At 39.5% G+C, this 21,293-nt stretch overlaps 1 protein-coding gene across 7 annotated transcripts in view; it reads right to left on the bottom strand.

Annotated features, from left to right (window-relative positions):
- CFAP54 (cilia and flagella associated protein 54) overlaps positions 1-21,293 on the bottom strand; it is a 292,191-nt gene that overhangs the window by 109,689 nt on the left and 161,209 nt on the right. For all 7 annotated transcript variants that reach the window (XM_065937187.1, XM_065937217.1, XM_065937208.1 and 4 more), the window contains 5 exons: positions 18,533-18,599; positions 16,192-16,374; positions 13,684-13,770; positions 7,413-7,535; positions 1,875-1,928 (listed from right to left, as the gene is read on the bottom strand). In XM_065937187.1, coding sequence (XP_065793259.1) covers positions 1,875-1,928; positions 7,413-7,535; positions 13,684-13,770; positions 16,192-16,374; positions 18,533-18,599 — 514 coding nt within the window. The remainder of the gene's footprint in view (positions 1-1,874; positions 1,929-7,412; positions 7,536-13,683; positions 13,771-16,191; positions 16,375-18,532; positions 18,600-21,293) is intronic.

The following is a 21,293-nucleotide window of genomic DNA, read 5'->3' as shown; positions in this document are numbered from 1 at the left end:
AATATTTGTTGACTTAATATAAAAAGCAGATACCAGGACTATCGATTCTAAAAAGAAGGAAATTATTTGTCTTATGTGAACTGAAAAAGAAAAATCTCATCGTTTGAGAGATTTTGAGCCAATGCTGGCAGTGGGGAGGTCTGTTGTTGCTGTTCATTCTCCTTGCTTAACCTCTTATAAAGGGCAGAAAACAATACCCACATGAGAACCAGACAGGGAGCAACTCTGAGACTGATTTGGTAACAAATGGCTGTACTAGGAAAACGGGTGACATTCTCCATCTAGAAAAAGGAACTTCAGACTGGTTAGGGGTGGAGGGATGTGTAGGAGAAGGTTTCTCTTTTTTATCCACAGCAAACAGTGATTTAATGAGCCCTGACAATTACACACAAACACTTGAGGATCAAAAGAGGATTAATTAGTAATGCTATCTAACACTCCTTTCTCTTTCTTTCTACAGAAAATATAAAATGTAATCTGAAGAGTCTTAAGCAGACTAACAGTTCTGTTTTAATTAATTAACTAATAGAAATCGGTTTTCCATTATACTGTCAGTCTCTTTAAAAAAAAAAAATCAGACATTCTGTTTATACCCCAAACTACTTTTATAACCAAAACCAAAAGAAGTGTTTTCAGGATGCCCTGGCATTTATGACTGGAAAGAAATAAATATTCTGAAACACCCCAAGGTTCAGAACACTAAAATGAAAGTTGAATATGTATTTGTATCTTCCTAATACCAGCTCTTTCATGTCAGACAACTTGGTTGTAAATTAAAACAAATTTTAAGACAAAAACAATGAGTCACTTGAAGGATAATTAAAAGTGAAGTTTGTGGAATAAAATGAACAATAATAGATAAGTAATAAGATTACATATTTAATAAAAGGTGGATATATCAAAACTATGGAAGAAAAAAATACAGCAATTTTTAGGAAAAGTCTCTCAAAATTATTTCATAAAAATTAATACTTAGTGGAACAGAATGCTGTTTCTGAGCATTAAAAAAATGAAAACTACATGTGTCTGGCTAGATGTATTAATCTGGCTGTGTGAACCACTCACCTGTCTGCAACCCCATTAACAATGATCACCCTAGCAACCTTCCACATCAACACTTTCTAGTGGAACAAATAGCTGGGTACTCTTAAGATTTTTTTTTAATGACTTGAAAAAATATACTTAAATGCTCATAGGTCATCAAAAGCTTAAAACCCAATCATTCAATTATCGACAAGAACAAACTTACTGAGATGGGCAAGCTGGTCCTCTCTTTGTAAAAAATAGTGGGAAAGTCAGAGGAATTGTTTATGAAAATGCCATATGAAAATATTCCTTTAGCTAACCCTTCAGGGGAAATCATATTGCAGTACATAAAAGTATCAAATCAATGCAATTGTGCACCTCACATTTACACAATATTATGTGTCGATTCCATCCCAGTAAAAAATTGAAAAAGAACAGAAAACCTTCCAAACACTGGGTGAGAGGTCATCTTAGACTGGGGCAAGGGTCTAAGTAAAAGCAGTACTGAATAGATGGCCTATTAGAAAACCCTTTACTTATGATCAAAGTTACTAGGTAACTAAGATAAATATTAGATGCTTGGCGTGGCTAGATAAGACACTGAAGATGCATGTATAACTGAAAAATTGAGGAACAGTAACTGATGTTTGTTGCCCCTGAAAAGCAGATCAGTTTGGGTCCAACTGTACCGCTGGCTTCAGTATTTGGAGGTAACACCCCTTTACTAGAATAGAAGACTATATTCACAGCAGGTGCTCAAAAACAAAGATTATACACATCAAATAGATTGAAATGACTCAAAAATTATCCACACTAAATAGCCAAAGTTTATAAAATGTTATCCTTACCTGCATATTTTCTTTACTAATAAGAGGTTTTGCCGAGTCAAATGATTGAAATAGCTGTCAATATACAAAATGTTAACGTTAGAAACAAGAGTACTGAGTGGTCCTTTAGATGAAAACATTAATGTGTTCTAAAACTATTTTTAAACACCAGTTTTACTATAAAAGTAATACATGCTCTAGTCAGAAAGGCAAGTATAGTATAAAGAAGAAAGCAAAAACATCTTTAGGTTGGTAATGTTAATATCTTGGTGTCTTTACTACCAACTTCCTTCTGATGTATTTTAAAGCTTTATATATGGACTTGTATTCCTTTTCACTAAATGTTACATCATAATTATTTTCCCAAACCATTAAGTTATTTGTAAACCCCATCCAACAGCTCAGTGACATTCTAGCCTATGAATGTACTGGGGTTGGCCAAAAAGTTTGTTTTGGTTTTTCTGTAACATCCTATGGAAAAACATTTTGGCCAATCCCAGTAGCATAATAACTTATCCTCTTGCCTATTGTTAGACACATAAGAGGACCACTTTCCCCCTTCACCCCACCATTCAGCCCTGTACTAAATAATACTGGTGATGAGTATTTCTGACTAGCACCTTTGAATAGATTCCTGGAAGCAGAAGTGCTGGGTCATAGGAATAAGAGGCTTCCCTGGTGGCTGAGACAGTAAAGAATCTGCCTGCAGTGCAGGAGACCCAGATTCCATCCCTGTGTCTGGAAGACTCCCTGGAGGAGGAAATGGCAACCCATTCCAGTATTCTTGCCTGGAAAATCCCAGGGACAGAGGAAACCGGCGGGCGAAAGTCCATGGGGTCACAAAGAGTCAGACACGACTGAGCGACTGACATACACAGAGCTCAGCTTACCTTCCACCCACGTGGTATGAAAAGGATCAGTGCAGTTTCAACAGCATTAATATTAGCACCTATATCTCTTTTTGCCAGTTTGAGGTAAAATTGTATTACTCTTCAGAATGATGCCTTTTGTGATTCTTTCCTTGTTTGTGAATTACCTGCTAATATGTTCTAAATATAATGTTGCCTTAGAAAATATTCCATTCATTTGCTGCAGAACACTGTTGTATCATTGTGAGTGTGCATCCCTCTTGGTACAGAAGACCTTTTAAAAAGGCACCTGTTCTCAGGCATCAATACTAATACCTCACTCATATCCTCTTGGTCACCTGGAAGTCACTAGCATCTTCCATGAATAGGTCACTCATATGTGGATGGTATCCTACTTCAAGCACCTGGACTTCTCTACCTGAGGACAGTCTGTGGCCACAAGAGAGTTTCAGGAGAGGCTGGACACATAAGGAGCAGCCACTACCTATGAGGGGTGAGGGACTGTCTCTCCGTGGCCCCAACTGCCCATGGCAGTGACCTCATTAACACTCTATGGAGTGGTTTTTCTTATTTGGCTGTCTGGCTGTCCCCCTTAGTCACAGTTCTTCCTGGAGTCACTGCCCAAACACACTGTGAAAGTGAAAGTTGCTAGTCATGTCCGACTCTTGTGACCCCATGGACTATATCTATATAGTCCATGGAATTCTCCAGGCCACAATACTGGAGTGGGTAGCCTTTCCCTTCTCCAGGAGATCTTCCCAACCCAGGGATCAAATCTAGGTCTCCCACATTGCAGGTCCATTCTTTACCAGCTGAGCCACAAGGGAAGCCCCCTGAACACACTACTTGTTCCCAAATCTTTATCTCAGGATCTGCTTTTGAGGGACCCCTAAATTAAGACATCATGCATAGCTCTTAAGGGAAGAAAGTGTTGGTAAGTGTTTAAAGACATTCCTTTTTTTTTTTTTTTTTTTTTGAAGATAGCCTTTATCTCCTTGAATACATTGAAAAGCGAGTAAACAAATCCAGGGTGAGGCTTCTGGTGATATAATTTGAAGAAGTTTAATGATGGGACTTTAGACTTGGTGATGAGAACAGAAACTCAATATAAGCATGTTTAAAAATAGAATTTTTTTAAAGCCTGTGAAAAGTCCAATCATAATCTGTAAGATTTTTTTCAGTAACTGCTTTTACACTGAAATCTAATTCATTAATCCTTTCTTTAAATAACTAGCCTACAGCCTAATAACATTGGCACCTATTTTAATTATAAACCCTGAATGTACTTCCTCTTTTAATTACATTTTTTAAATTCCCAACTGAAGCTGGAAAGCTGCACAATAACTTTGAGAATAAAAAATATGAAGTCACAGTCTATCAGGAGACAATTTGCCCCCACTTTTGTCTTATGCAAACTACTTGATAAAAAAAATGAAGTTTGGAATGTATCTGTAAGCATGAGTTTGTTTGGATTGGCGGGCTATAGTCCATGCGTCACAGAGAGTCGGACACAACCGAGCAACTGGGCACGTTTCAGGCTGCTTGCTCATTTGTTTTGGTGACACCAGAGACTACTGAAAGCTTTCTCTTGCTTCCCACGCTACCCAGCTGACTTCCCTTTCCTTCTTGTCGTCCGGACCCTAAGTGTGGAGGATCCAGTGTCCAGCCCTCTGACTTCTACTTTTCACTCTGCCTTGGTCCCCAGCTGACTTCATCCAGTCCCATGATTTTTTTTTAACTCTCTGTTAATGCTCCCAAATTTACCTGCAGCCCTAACCTCTCCTCTGAATCATATACTCTCTGCACCTACACAGGCAGCCTCTCCACCTGTTTGTCTACTAAGAATCTCACACTTAACATGCTCCACCCTGCCTCAGAGCAGCAGGACTCCCCATCTCAGCCAATGAAAGCACTTTCCTACCAGCTGCTCATGTTGAAGCTGTGTGGTCATGCTTAACTTCTTTCTCTTACCTCCTCTATCTCAACCAGCATCAGCAGATGCTGTCAGCTCTGCCTTAGCGACACATCCAGAATGTCATCACATTTCTTTCCTTCCACCCCTGTTACCTCTAACCACTGCCATGTCTCACTCAGCTCATTTGCAAAGCCCTTCTCCCTGGTCTCGCTCTTTACACTCAACCTCATGCACCATCCATTCCCCAAATAGCAAGCACGTGGTTCTGTGAAAGTCACTACTATCACATCAGTCCTCTCAAAGCTTTACCAGGCTTCTCCTATTCAGAGCAAACTCGAGTCCTCACCCAGCCCTGTGTGACCCAGCATGACCTAGCTCCTGGGAGCGGTCCTGTCCTCCTCCTCTTTCTCTCCAGTCTGGGCTCACATGGCCCAGCCTCACACGGCCTCCCTAATTTTCCACAAGCACGTCTTCCAGGCCTCTCCTCTTGTACTTCCTCTTATTTGGAAGGTTGTTCCCTCAAAGCTTCCACTCCTTATTAGATTTCCCAAACCACCCTCAATAAGACAGCCGCCCACCACTCTGGCCACTTCCTGTTCCCTCAACTCAACTTGATCATCCTTCACACCACTGTCACCATCTGACATACAGTTTGTGCTTAATATGTTTATTATTTGTCTTCCTCACTAGACTCCCCAGTGGGAATGTGCCTTCAGGAAGGCAAGAACTCCATTTACCTTTCCATGGCTCTGTCTCCATGTCTGGAATAGTGTCTATATTCAGTCAGCATTCAATAAATATTTTTCAATGAATTAAAATATGATTTTAATAACAAAATTATTTACAATAAGGAAAGGTTGTTGCTTGAGAAAAAACAAGAAAACACTGATCATTTAACCCAGGTAACAAGATGAGTTAGTTGGGCCATAGGAAATGAACCAAAAAACCCAACAGATTCCCAGATAGACAGCTAGCTAGATAGAAATACAGTAGAGGACTGTTTCCAGGATTCATCCCCCAATCTCCTTTACCAAAATCTGCAATGCTTAAGTACTTATATGAAATAGCTCAGTATTTGCACATGTCTTAGGCATATCTTCCCATACACCTTAAATCATCTCTAGATTATTTATAATGTCTAACTCAATGTAAATGCTATGTAAGTACCTGTAAATACAATGTAAATGTTATGTAAGCAATTGCTAGCAGGCAGATTTAAATTTTACCTTTTGGAACCTTCTGGAATTTTTTTCTGAATATTTTGAACCATGGTTGGTTGAAACTGTAGGTGTATAGACCCACACACACATATCCTATCACCTAGGCTGAAAAGTGAAAGAATCAAACCCAGGTCTCCACATGGTAGGCAGATTCTTCACTGTCTGAGCCACGAGGGAAGCCTTCGTCTTAGGTTGCCTCAGCACAATAAACATTAACACCTTAGCAGTCATACTGAGAAAAAGCAGCAGCATTTTAGTGGACACACGGAAGTAATGCATGCATTACGTGTAAATATACTGTCAGCCTCTGCAAGCATTTTTCAAGATGTACAGCCATCCCACAGTTTCTTTGAGATCCTCCAGACAGGAATCCTGCCAGCATGTGTTGTGTCTCAGTCTCACTCCTCACTCACAGGGTCCCTCCTAGGAAACTGACTTGTTCCCTCCTCCTGTGTCCTTTATTGCTGGCCCCTGGATGAGCATCCAAATACCCAGCCTAAGCAAGATCTCCCAGTGATTCCCAGACCACCGCAGACACCAAAGCAGAGGAAATGATAGCTCACTCTGATTTAAATTTAAAGGTCAGTATTCAGTCCCTGGGATTCCCTGGTGGTTCAAACGGTAAAGCGTCTGCCCGCATGCGGGAGACGATCCCATGGAGAAGGAAATGACAACCCACTCCAGTACTCTTGCCTAGAAAATTTCATGGATGGAGGAGCCTGGTGGGCTACAGTCCATGGGGTCACAAAGAGTCAGACATGACTAAGTGACTAACACACACATTCATTTTCAAGGATGCTTCACTTATGCAATTTATAAATACCAATCAAGCAAGACAGGTAAAACTCTCTCCCAGTCCAATAAGGTTTGACAAACTAGAACATTTTCTTCTCATAAAAATCAGAAGAAATTTGAACATATGCTTAACTTTTTGGTATAAAGTATTAATATGTAAAGCAAAATATCCAAATAAAACTTGAAGAGAGACTGTTTTGACTAAAAATATTAATTAGAAATTAGAAGTTCAGATTCAAAGGTCTAAGAGGCAGTGGCTAATAAATATGTCCCCTGAGACTTTCCATGATAACACAGAGTCAAAATTCCACCGTCAAAACCTACACCCAGACCACAATCCCATCCCTGTCTTGACACCCACCCGTCCATTTCAGACAAAGGAAGCCCTGTGTATGTCTGAGGTTAGCTCTCATCAGTCATGGTGGCTCATGCGTAAAGAATCTGCCTGCAATGTGGGAGACCCAGCTCTGATCCTAGGTCAGGAAGATCCCCTGGAGAAGGGTCTGACAACTCACTCCAGTACTCTTGACTGGAGAATTCCATGACAGAGGAGGCTGTCATGGACAGAGGAGTCCATGGGGTGGCAAAGAGTCAGACACTACTGAGCGATTAGCGCAATAATCAGCCTTAAAAGAAGTCTGCAGTGCCAGAGACTTGTAAATACCGTTAGTGGAAGGATTTCCTAGATTTTAGGAATGTAGTTTTCAAAATGACCTTGAAAAGGTTAAAAACCAGCTTTGAATTAAATCGGCAGGTTTACCTTCATTTTTCCAGTAGGTTTACAGCCAGTGGGTACTGAAGAAGGCGTGTTTTTCACATAAAATATCTGGGATAGCTCGTGAAAGGCTTCGGAAAAGAATCCTAAATCTGTAAGGACTTCTATCTTTAAAGGAACAAAAACAAGAGAGAGATACTAAATTAAACCATTTGTTTTACTTACAAAATTAAAATTTAGATCTCAACTTGCTGAGATCCAAGACATCTGCTTCATACTGGTGATGCGCTCTTAGTTAACATTCAGACAACACGGCTGTGGAGACGCATGTGTCTGTGCCTGAGCCAGCTCACGTGGACAGAGACCAAGAAACTAGGGAATCACAGCAAGTGACTTTTCAAGACAATGGCCATTCATCAGTAATAACAGATGCAAACACACTTAAAGAAATAAGATAGACATGGAAGCATTTTAAACAATTTACTTCATCCTTCTGTCTCCACGGTAAAGTATGGCTAATACTTTGACCACCTGATGTCATCAACTCACTGGAAAAGACTCATTGGAAAAGACACTGATGCTAGGAAAGACTGAGGGCAAGAGGAGAACAGGATGGCAGGGCATGAGCCAGCTGGACATGAGTTTGAGCAAACTCCAGGGGACAGTGAAGGACCGGGAAGCCTGGCATGCTGCAGTCCATGGGGTCACAAAGAGTCAGACACTGCTGAGCTACTGAACAACAACAAAAAGCTATGGTTTCAAAAAGACAAAACAGGGACTTTGCTGGTAGCCCAATGGTTAAGAAGCCGCCTCCCAAACAGGGGACTCTCCATCCCTGGTTGGGGATTAAGGGCCCACATGCCACAGGGCAACTAGCCCATTTGCCACAACTACTGAACTGGCACACTCTGAAGCCCATGCAACACAATCAGAGAGAAGCCCGCAGGCTGCAGCGGAAGATTCTGCATGCCATATCTGAGACCCCAGGCAGCCAGACAAATGCACAAGAAAGACAAAACAAAACACTTCTGGTTTCTCCAACACTCTGAGTGATGTCAAACAAACCAGGAGATGAATTCCACAGTGCATCAGCTGTTCATTTTCTTATCCACAATGAATGGTCACTGTCGATTTTACAGACATGTACTTAACAGCATTAGTCAATTGAGAACTATATATTGTACATGGTTTGTTTTGAATATAACCTAGCAAGACTTTCCATAACAAAATTACAGGAAGAAAAGGAAAGATCCTGATCAAATACATGCATTTGTTCAACATGTATATTGAGCTGCTCTTCTGCACAGACCCATCTTGAAGATTACATTCACTGTATAAATGATTAGCTAAATTTAAGTGATACGTGAAGACATATCCAATGTGAAAAGACATAAAAGTTACTGACAAAATACTGTTTCAAATTGTGATCAGGAGGGACTTCTCTGAGAAGAAAACTTTCAAGAGAATATTTGGGAAATGATACGATGGAGGGAGATGTGAAAATCTGCTGAGGGCACCGTGAAGACAGAGGTCATGTGGTGACAGAAGCAACCCCGGGGTCCTGGTGAGTTCAGGGAACAGCCTGTGTGGCAGGAGCTCAGGGAGAGGAGAGGGCTGGCAATAGGTGTGAGTGGCGGCCAGTCAACCAGAGTGGAGCCTCGGGATCTGATTCTCTGCAGGATAAGTGACTGAAGAGTTGTTAACAGGGCAGGGTCTGTACCTGACTGATGTTTTAAAACATCTAGTGAATCACAAGCTGGAATCAAGACTGCCAGAAGACATATCAACAACCTCAGATAAGAAGATGATACCATTCTAATGGCAGGCAGTGAAGAGGAACTAAAGAGCCTCTTGATGAGGGTGAAAGAGGAGAGTGAAAAAGCTGACTTAAAACTCAGCATTCAAAAAAATTAAGATCATGGCATCTGGTCCCATCACTTCATGGCAAATGGGGATAAAGTGGAAACAGAGACAGACCTTATTTTGTTGGGCTCCAAGATCACTATGGATGGGGACTGCAGCCATGAAATTAAAAGACACTTGCTCCTTGGAAGGAAAGCTATGACAAAACCTAGACAGCATATTAGAAAGCAGAGACATTACTTTGCCAACAAAGGTCCAACTAGTCAAAGCTATGCTTCTTGTTGTAGTCATGTATGGATGTGAGAGCTGGACCATAAAGAAGGCTGAGCACTGAAGAATTCATGCTTTCAAACTGTGGTGCTGGAGAAGACTCTTGAGGGTGCCTTGAACAGCAAGATCAAACCAGTCAACCCTAAAGGAAATCAACACTGAATATTTATTGGAAGGACTGATGCTGGAGCGCCAATACTTTGGCCACCTATGCAAAAAGCCATCTCATTGGAAAAGACCCTGATGCTGGGAAAGATTGAAGTCAAAAGGAGAAGGTGGCAGAGGATGAGATGGTTGGATGGCATCATTGACTCAATGGACGTAAGTCTGAGCAAACTCTGGGAGATACTGAAGGACAGGGAAGACTGGTGTGCTGCAGTCCCTAGAATTGCAGAGTCAGAAACAACTTGGCCGCTGACCAGCAACAAGCGACTTCATAGAGGACAGAAAATAGTAAACTGGGAGCAGGGGGTAAAATACACACTTGGATGAAGGTGACATATATCTAAAGCAAAATCCAATTTATCCCTGACATGTATACTCATCTTACTTTCCTTTCCTTTATATTATCTTAGGAACTCGAGTGTACCAATTTTAAAGAAATAAAAAGAAGGTGAGTTAGAAGGAAACAGGATGTGACAAGAACATAAAAATAAAACATACAAAGTCAGGAGAATATTTTTAATGAAGAGAAAATGGCTTGTCTATTGAGTTGCACACTTTGGCTCTTGCCTAAAACACTTTGGGCTCCAATCTCCCTGGTGTCATATAATACCAAAGTAGGCATTAGGGAGTTGACTGAACTCTCTGCTCCTTAGAGGAAACATTTCCCCATATCTGTGTGAGGTCAGTCTCCTCTGGTCTTGAATGTGAGATTGCTGTACATGGACCACTTGTAACTGTTCAGGCTACCTCTGGTTCAGTTTATCAAATGAATCTGACCATTTGAAAAAGCCATGGTGATAATAATAGACATGTATTTTCAGAAACACTGTGAACATAAACAAGCCAGGTGGAAAAAAGAACCACCCATAAATCAACCATTCAGTCACACAAATACAGAACTATTGGTACCCTTCCCAGGAATGCTGGATGTTTTGAGAGTAATACCTCTTTTAGGAAGCCAGACAAGTTGATCATAAAGAGGTCTTAAAGCTTTCCCTGAAAGACATCAGAGCACTGGTAGAGACTTAACAGTGTGATTTACTGCTGTTTGATTTGTCAGAAAGCATCACTGCTTACTGTTTCCTGACTGTGACTTTTCCCTTTTCCCACTCACTGACCCCAGTTTAGTTCAGGAAGGTCAGACAAATTACTCACAGGGCTGTCATTTCTTCTTCTGTCTGATACAACAATTGCCCCTTTTCATGGATTCTGGCAATGCTATAGTTGCGTTTCCAGTCATGCTATGCCAATAAGATCCTAGTCTCATCTCACTCTACTCCTGACACTCCTACCAGATATATCTGACCTCGTCCTTCTCCTGATCAAAACGGTGTCATGAATTCCCCCTCTCAGCCCAAGACTACAGGAGACTCTCCATAGTTCTTCACTGACTTTTAAGCTACTCTAGTACAAAAAGTTGCCAAGTACTAACAATCCAATAAAAAATAGTCACAATCAAAAACTTTGTTGCAGATTCTTTCAGTGCCTTTCTGACCTCCTTCTGACATGGTCCTGATGATCACTGCAACCCTGCCATGCTTCTTGTCTCCTGGTGACACCCCACTCTCACTCCACACCTCCTCCTTTCTCTCACTGCTCACCCTCCACATTACGTCTCAGCTTGGAGTCCAAGACTGGACCCACAGTCTCCTCCACATCCTGGGCCTCTGGTGTCTTCATGTCATCTTCTCCAACCTACCTACTCAAGACCCCCACTCCAGTCTAACCAAGCCCCCTCAGCCCCCTAAAACAAGCCAACACTTTCTCACCTCTACGCCCTTCACACGGGTGTCGGCTGATAATGCTCCCTTCTTCCCTCTCCTGCTCAGTCAGTTCTGCTCTTTTCAAACCTAAATCTTATCCGTGTACTTGGTAAAGCCTAGAGACCCAAAGCTCTGTCCCCCTCTTTCAAGCTCCTAGAAAGGGTGTTCATTACACTCATCTGGAAATGATCAACTGGGAGGCACACATATAATGTCCTATCTCTCTTCCCCGTTTTCACTTCCTTACAAGCAAGGGCCATGGGTTACATTTTTTTCGATCAGAGTTACTAACGGTGCCTTTATTAGGAGATACTTGATGAATGCTGCTTCAGAGATAAAGCAGTAAACATTTACCAAGTATCTTCTTGCTGAGTTCCCACTGAACACCAAGGAGAGTGGACAGTAGGCACATGATATATGTCTAAAGACTTTAAATTCAATTTAATAATTAACTACCGAATATCAAGGATATGAATTTACTACTCAAGACACTATAGGGAAACAAAAGATGATAAGACACACACCCTAGCCTCAAGAATTTTTCAGTTTTGAAGAGAGTACTATCTTAAAAACAGAGAGAGAAAAGTTGTATGCAGCTTTTTAAACAGTGTTATTGAAATTCACAAGCCAGAGAACTCTTAAAGAGTTCAGTAACTCAGAATTCATGGCTGAAAACCAATTACTTATTCCTAGGTTAAAATGTATTATCTTAAGAGCACCAGAACTTCTCTTAGAGAACGTATTATCTTTATTAAGAAATAGGATGTGATAGACTATTTGGTCTGAAAACACAGGCTCACAGGTTGGGTCCTGGAGAGAGCAGCTCAAAGGGAAGTCTTATTTTCCCTTGTTAAAACATTTAAAGGATCTGAGGAAGGAGGGTTTTTCCAAAAAAGGAGAAGGACAGCGCAGCCAAGGGAGTGTTGGTGCCACTCACCCCCAACTTAGCGTGCACATCTTGTCCCAACCCCATGTTCAGTAATGCCTAGTTGGCAGGCTGAAGTCAACTGCAGTGGGAGTATTTATCCCATGGAAATTGCAAATGCTACAAACCAGGGCTTTTTAATTTTTTTTCAGAGTGTGTTGTGGAGAATTTACCAGCATGAAATATTTTAAACTCAGAGATGCCAAATATTCTAAGTTGCAAGTGCCTCCCTAGAGACTCCATGGTAAAGAACATGCCTGCCAATGTAGGAGGCGTGGGCTTGATCTCTGGGTCAGGAAGATTCTCTGGAGAAGGAAGTAGCAACCAACTCCAGTATTCTTCCTGGGAAATCCTGTGGACAGAGGAGCCAGGTGGGCTACTGTTCATGCAGTCACAAAAGAGTCAGACATGACTCAGCAACTAAAATCAACAACAAACTTGCCTTATGTTCTCAATTTTCAGTAAAATCTGATATAGAAATAAAGACCTTAGGTGAATGCAATGTGTGTGTGTGTGTGTGTGTGTGTGTGTGTGTGTGTGTGTAAAATATGGAATAGGGTTGGATTCCGTATTAAAGATGAGGAAGTGCAGAACAGGGACCAAATTTGATGGCTATTGAGAGGATCCAGGTACAAAACAAATTCAACATAAGTGGAAGCCTCTGACAATCAGTGACCAGGGAAAAAAACAGAGAAAAGGAGATGCTTGACATTCTGCACTCCACATGGGGCTCAAGCCAACTACACATGAATCTTGAAGGTAAAGAGCCTCTGGACTTCTACAGGTTACATAATTAGTTGTAATTTAGTATTTGTGAGTTTTATCACTTCAACTACCTATGCCATGAAAAACTCTTGTGCACCATGATATACAAAAGATCCTTAACAAAAACAACTCACAAACTTTGGAAAATGACTCATTAGTCTTCATGAGAAACCAGTCATTCAGAAATGGTGATTTCTGGACTGAATGTTGTTAGGTTAGCCTGTTACTAGGGGTAGCTATTCCTCACTTTACTGTGGGCCTGAGCATAAAATTGCCCAGAAAATCCCATGGACAGAGGAGCCTGGCGGGCTACAGTCCATGGGGTAGCAGAAGAGTTGGACATGACTTAGGGACTGAACAACAACAAAACAAAGCATAAAATGATTTAAACTTTCTCCCCAGCTCTTTCTTACACTTTATGATAATGCTGCGTAAGCTTTTTAACATCAGTTCAAAACCATGTATTACTATCAGCTTATGATTATGAGTATTAGAACCAAAGTAATTTAAGATGATATCTTCAATAGTTGAAAAATACCAAATGTCTTAAAAGCTTGAAACATACCTTGAGGAGTCTTGCTTCCAGATTTTTGACTAGGTCTTGGCAAATTACAGAAACAAAATATTGGTACAATGCAAGGAGAGGCAGAATCTACCAAGAGAAAAACATTCTTTGTTTTGAAACATATGTTATCAAGTTAATAATCCAACAATACAATTTATCCAAATATTAATGCAAGAGATGCTGTACAAAATCATGATTTATTTTTTATATATTAAAAGTCTGTACTATTTGGTATAAGTGAAATGATCTGCCTAGCATATGCTTCATGATTTTATCAAAACTTCAAAGTGTTATCAGTGACTTATAGTTCCAAGTAGATGCCACTTGGTACTCAAACCTAGGTTTCACATTTCTATAAGCATGGAAAAATAAAACTCAAGTTGATCATCTTTCTTGAAAAAATTAATTCAACATATATATATGAATTACTGAAGCCTGTGGAAACATTCTAGCAAATAGGCTATCAAATAAATGCAGAATTTAAAACAAATCACATCCATGTCCCCTAATAGCTCCTATTTATTCATCTCAATGTCAACTGCTATTGTCTTCAATTGAAATATCTCTATCAGCAAAAAAAGTGTAACATGCCTGTCCTATGAATGTCAGACATTGTTGAACGAGGAAAAAAATCTAAGTCCTTGCCATCACAGAACATATATTCTGCTGCTCAAAACTCAAGTTTACTCTTCACATAATATTTTTATTTTCCTAAATTAAGCCCAAAGTTCAAGTCTTCTTGATGTCCCATAGATGTATGTGAAAGCTTGTAGACTACCAATTTTTCAGCTGACCTAAGCACGATCCAGCTAAAGGCGGGTGCTGAGGGATAGTTTTGCCTGGACTTTTGAACAGCTCCTAACTGCAACTTAAAACTGAAGTTCACTCCCTGCAGCCGGGTCCTGCCCCATCAAAGGGAGATGGAGCAAGAATAGGGACTTGGATCCTTATTATTTAGCAAAATATTTCCCATGATTCCACAGCAAGGGGTCCCTTGGTAAATTTTACATATTATAGCAATCTCCTTAGGTACTTCTAGAAGGTAGTGTAATACAAAATGCAAACTGTTTACATCTTGCAAGTTCAGCTAAGGAATCTCTCATTGTCAGCCAACTGGCAGCTGCTAATAGCAACAGCTTTTACAAAGGATTAGAACTGGTCTTAAATGATTTCAAACATAACACAATACATTTTTCTATAATGTGCTCTACAAACATAACAATACCTTTTTCTACAATTAATGCAGTACAAAACCATAAGAGTTGGCTATCACCTTTGAGATTGTATCTTTTCTTTAGTGAGAAATAAAAGCACACCATTTTATTGCTGCCAACTGCTCAATTATTCAGAAAAATGTTCTCAATTTCTTAAGCTTCAGAGAAAAAAGTCTCATTTCTTTTCCAGTGCAGTGATATGTATTATATATGAATAGGACTAGGCAGCTAAAGGTTACCCAGGGAATAGGTAAAACTATTTTCTAAATCCAGAAATGAATCCCCTTAACAATGAGAGGAGTGTTTTTGTTATTTTTTTCTAATAAACATTTTGTGTGTGTGTGTGCCAAATCTGCCAAGTATTACAAGCATGTATCAACCTTTTCACGGTAACACATAACATTATAATTTAACAACTAATTTCAGGGGACAATAAATCTTTTCAAAACAAGGAGAGAGTTAATTTAGAACAAGAGAACAGAAAACAACATAGGAGAAAAAAATAAGGTGAGTATTAAAATTATAGAGGAAAGGGAAAGAAGCAGAAAGAAGAAAGAACAGATATTAAGAAGCAAACACAGTGGGAAAAGAGAGACAACAGTAGAGGAAATAGCACAGAGGAAGAGAAAAGAAAAACTAAGATAAAGGAGGAAAGACCAACAGAAAATACTAATTTATGTCTAAAATGAAATCAACTTCAAATTTATGACTTGTGACTTATTTTCCCAAAGGAAATGGGTTTTCATTTGGGTCTTTTAATTTCTTAGGATATTAAGAAGTGTCTGTCTTTAATTTCATATTTAGAATCTGTTTTTCACTTAGATGTGCCCTTAACATAGAAGAGATGAGACAGATACAAAGATAAGTTTGTATCAATAAAGAAATACTCCCATAGTTTTGATACTGATAATCCTTCATGACAATAAAGTGAAGTTATAAGTGCACTTGATTTCCGTGTTCCAGACCAGTTAAACATTCTAGTCAATTTCACCATATCTTAAGGGGGAAAAAACGATAAATAATAGAGTTAAAAAAAGAGAGAACCAAATCAAATAGACCTGGCTATTGTATCCAAAATGGCATGCAAATAGTGATGTTAAAGAAAGAACATTAATTATTTTATTTTGAAGTATAGATCAGAATCCTGAAAATAGAGTTTAAAAGTTAAACAAGAATTGATCACAAGAGCAATAGTAAAAATTTAACCCTGCCAAGTAAAAAGTACAATATAAGTAGGGTGAATTACAATATAAGTGGGGTGAATTAAGATTTGTTGATTTTGCAAATCACTTACTACTAGATTTTGCTTAGCAAAGTGCAGCTCGCGGATGACGTAATACAGACTCGCAATGACGGAGCAGATGTCAGCCCGGTATCTGTCTGAGAAGAGCTCGATGCCCGGCAGAAGCTGAGTGATTTCATACTGAGCGTAGCAACGTTCAGCTTTAGGATGTGGCAGTGTGGTTCTAAGCAGACCCTGAGTTCGAAAGAGGTGAAATGACCAGCTGGAACTTATATTTGGAACAACAAGAGAGATAAGCATTTAAAGGATATAGGGAATAAGTGCATTCCTTCCCAAAGTGCTCTGTGCTGCCTAGCACACTGTACCCTATAATAAAGGGTTGTTTGTTGTTGATCAGTTGCTAAGCAGTGTCCACCACTTTGTGACCCCAAGGACTGCAGCACACCAGGCTTCCCTGTCCTTCACCATCTCCTGGAGTTTGGTCAAACTCAGGTCCATTGTCAGTGATGCCATCCAACCATCTCATCCTGTCACCCTCTTCTCCTCCTGCCCTCAATTTTTCCCAGCATCAGGGCCTTTTCCAATGAGTCAGTTCTTCACAATAGATGGCCAGAATACTGCAGCTTCAGCTTCAGCATAAGTCCTTCCAGTGAATATTCAGGGTTGATTTCCTTTAGGATGGACTGGTTTGATCCCCTTGCTATCCAAGGGACTCTCAAAAGTCTTCTCTAACACCACAGTTTGAAAGCGTCAATGAAAGTTACTTATTTATATTCTCATCACTATAGGTTCCAAATGCTTTATCACTGACAATGGGCCTTTTAAACTCCATGGTAGTTGGATACTTATTATCTTAAGAAGAAATTATCATTATTTTATCATTTGTTGACAATTGACTTTGTGTTAGGCACTCTTAGTTTATTTCTCATAAATATTATCTCATTTCATCCTCACTTAACCCACCCCTAGGAGGAAGACTTATTATCTCACAAGTGATATAATTGAAGCTGAAACGATTAACTTCTCTGAGGTCACCCAGTTAATGCTGGCAAAAAGAATATTCAAAGACGTGTCTATTTGACTCAAAAATCTATATTTTCTCCACTCTACCAACCTACAAGTAGAGGAAGGGAAAACATACTTCAGAAATCCAAATCAAGCAGAGGTGATTCTAAATTTTTAACTGAATTAAGTGAAAAGGTAATTGGTTTAATCTGACCAGTCTTTCTAAATACAATTTATATGACCAACATTGTGCCAGACATTCAGAAACAAGATGAATACACAAAACCAAACTGTACATTTAGGAGTGCTTCTTATGTTATCTTAAACAATGACATTTCTTGACAAATGCATCATCAAATTATTTTAATGCATATATCAGGAATAACTTTAATCAGACTGGTCATTAAACTTATAAGATACCTAGTCTAAAATATTATGCAATTTTTAAATTTTTAGTTTCACAAATTTGCTTTAAAATCATGAAAAGAATGAACAGGTTTTTAAAATAAATCCCAGAGCTAATTTTTATTTTAGGTGTCAAATTACTAAGAAATGCTGTCCACATTTAAGCAAAAAAATTACTTATATTCTAAAACATAAATAGCATTATATTCAAGAATGAGGAATATCAGGAGAAAGTAAAGGATGCAACAGAAGAAATCTGATTCGGATTATCATTCCCTCTGCATCCTTGCCTCTTCCACCTCGTCCCTTTGAAGCACTGGCAAGAGGTGTATGAAACATAAGAAAACTAAAAATTCTGGCCATATACTCCAAGAAACCTGTCTCAAAGATCTTATATACCCAGATTTCATAAGCTATCAGACTCTCTGATACACAGAACAAGGGTATTCCACCCTTCAAAGTAAACAGGACCTCGAGGAGATTGCAGAAGCCCCTGGCTACATTCCTGAATCTCAGAATGTCTTACATTTTGGATAAAAGCTCCATTCTTCTTCAGTAAAATCAAACTAAGAACTGAGACACTCTACTTCTGTAGTCTTCAACTTACTTTTGGCTTGCATTATATGGCATATTTTACATCATGCAATTAAACAAAAGTTTATTTCAAGATGAGGCAGGGCAACCCTTTAGACTCAATCAGACTGGCTTCACTGCTCCATGAAAGGAGAGAAGACTCAGTTTCCTTATCTGCAAAACTTCTCCATCTATAGTGAACATGAGAAAACTGACTCTGCTGAATACTAAAGGTAAAAATGCCACAGGGGTTCAGTCATCAAAGGAAAGATGGGCGTAGGATATTTAATCAAGGTTCATGTTATTTTCCTAATGTCAGTTTTATGAATGTAATAAACCACTGCATTTTTAAAATTTTTTACTTATTAAACAGCTGTGCTGCTACAGAACAATATATATGAAGTGTTACCTGAAAGAGCAATGCTGATAAAAGGCAACAGTTGGTTCTCTTTTCAACGTCCAGTGTCTGAATAAATCTAAGAAAAAGAAACTGATTCAGAGATAATGTTCCAAGAATATTTTTACATAAATACAACTCTAATACTCATAGATCTTAACTCAAAATTAAAGTAGCCTTTAATTTAATTAAAAGTTAAAACTTTAATTTTTAATTCTAAAAGTGCTACATTCTCATGTAAAACACTAAAAGACAGAAAAAAATAAAATGAAAATTCACCAATAATGCTACCACCTAAACATGATTACCAGTAACATTTCAGTCAATTTCCTTCTAGATTTCCTTCTATATATAATTATACAGATACATTAAGACTGAAATTATGCAATATATATTTTTATAAACAAATTTTATATTATTGAACATAATCAGTTATATAATTATTTTACAGAACTATAATATTTTTATCAGACACATATATCAGAGTATTAAAATATTCATCTCCATTTGGTTTTTTTCCATTGTTGAAACACATTGTCGTACCTACATTTTTGAGCACTTGTCCTATTACTTCCAGTGGATAAATCCCTAGAAGTGGAATTTTGGGGGAAAGGAGGTGCACAATTTTAAAGTTTTTTGATGAGCACAATTAATTAATTTCTTCTCATAGACTGAAACACTGTATTTCCTCACCAGCAAATTATGGATCCATTTATGATATTAAATCTTTCCACCAAAGATTGAGGTAACTCTGTGTTTATTACTGTGTCATTTTATGTCCCTTAGTAGAGTCTGAGTTTTCTTTATACGCGTCTTGAAACTGGCATTTGTGACTATAAACCACATTACCCTCTCCTAAGTCTTATTTTAACACCAGTGGACTTCACTGTATTAATAACACCAGTCTGAGTTCAGCTTCTTTGTGAGGTGCTTTGCCTGCTGAGTGGTGGGAGAGAAAAGTTTCTTCTCCTCAGGGAGTCTCCAAGAATAGCCAAAACCCCTGGAGTGCCACAGAGCCTGTGAAGTCAGACTTTCAGCTGGGTAACCCAGGAAATGACTTTCTGTTGATTGAAAATCACTAAGTAACAACTTCAGAGGCCCAGAGACCTCTGGCTAAGGTGTCCTCAGGCAGGAATGCTGTAAGCTGTTCTTTTCAAGCTGGGAACCTTTCTCAGCTTTTCTGTTCTCTGCAGTCAAGTGCTACTAAGTTATAAACTCAGACTTGCATGGGGACTGTGTGTGTGTGAAAGGAAGAGTTCCTTCTCAGGAGAGCAAAAGAAAAATCAAAGGACAGAGTTAAAAAAAAAACTTTGAACATTTTATACTTTTAAAATGGTAATTCCATGCTTCCCTTGCCCAAATGCTAATTCTCTGAAAACAATGTGATCGTGAACTAAGACAAGTTACTGTTTTTAAAAATTTTCTCTACAGCTCAAAATACTGTGCAGATATTTTTGCCTATCACGCCTTATACTGTAACGACAGAGATAACGGAAAGCTGTACCTCTACTCTCTTCAAACTTTTTATGTTTTTCACATTAATCAAATATTTAAGATATCTGTGAGTCCTAAGTAGACATAAGGCACTGTGATAAGACTTCGACATATGCCATGTGTGGCAGGCTGGAAAATGCCTGCCCAACAATACCAGCATCCTAATTCCCTAAACCCATGCGTATGTTGCTCATGTGGCAAAAAAAAAAAAAAAAAAAGGGAATTCCCTGGTGTCCCACAGTTAGGACTCTATGCTTTCAATGCTAAGGGCCAGGGTTCAATCTATGATCTGGTCAGGAAACTAAGCTCCTTCCAGTTATATGATGCAGTGGGAAAAAAAAAAAACCCTGCAGATGTTATTAAATTAAGGGCCCTGAGATGGGAGGGAAAGTTCTACTAAATTATCCACGTGGGTTCAGTGTAATCACCATGGTACTTTAAGAGAAAGATAGGAGGGTCAGAGTCAGAGAAGATGGGAGGATAGAAGCATACTGACAGAAAGGAAGATGAAAGTCTGTGGGTCCTGAAGACAGAAGATGAAGAACGCAGGAGGCCTCGGGAGGATGAGACAGGCAGCAACAGATCCACCCCCAGAACCTCTGGAGGAAGCTCAGCCCTGCCAACACTTGGATTTTAGGACCTCTGCCCTCCATAACCATAAGACAATAAATCAGCATTGTTTCAGGCTACTGAACTTTGTGGAATTTGCTGCACCATCAAGAGGGAACTAATACAGTCTGTGTTATGGGCTTGATTATATTCCCCACTGGGTCTTCCCTGGTGGCTCAGTGGTAAAAAATCTGCCTGCCAACGCAGAAGACCTGTGTTCAATCCCCAGAGCAGGAAGATCCCCTGGAGAAGGAAGTAGCAACCCACTCCAGTATTCTTGCCTGGGAAATCCCACGGACAGAGAAGCCTGGCGGGCTACAGTCCATGGCATCACAAGGAGTCAGACACGATTGAGCCACGGACACACAAGCCCCTCTGCACACCCACATTTCCTAAGTTGAAATCCTAACCCCTAGTAACCTCAGAATGTGACTAAGAAATGGGGTCTTTAAAGAAGTGATCAGGTTAAAATGAAGTCATTAGGGTAGGCCGTCATCCCACACGAGAGGTGTCCTTACAGGACGAGGCGCTTAGGACACAGACACACCCAGAAAGGAAGACCCTGTGAGAAGAGGCTGAGAAGAGTCACCTACGAGCAGGGGAGAGGCCTCGGAAGAAGCCGCCCTGGGAACAGCTCAACCTCAGACGTCAAGACTCCAAGACTGTGAGA

This window comes from Muntiacus reevesi, chromosome 1 (assembly GCF_963930625.1).
Source record: "Muntiacus reevesi chromosome 1, mMunRee1.1, whole genome shotgun sequence".
NCBI classification, from domain to species: Eukaryota; Metazoa; Chordata; class Mammalia; order Artiodactyla; family Cervidae; genus Muntiacus; species Muntiacus reevesi.
This window is presented reverse-complemented; position numbering and strand designations above follow the sequence as displayed.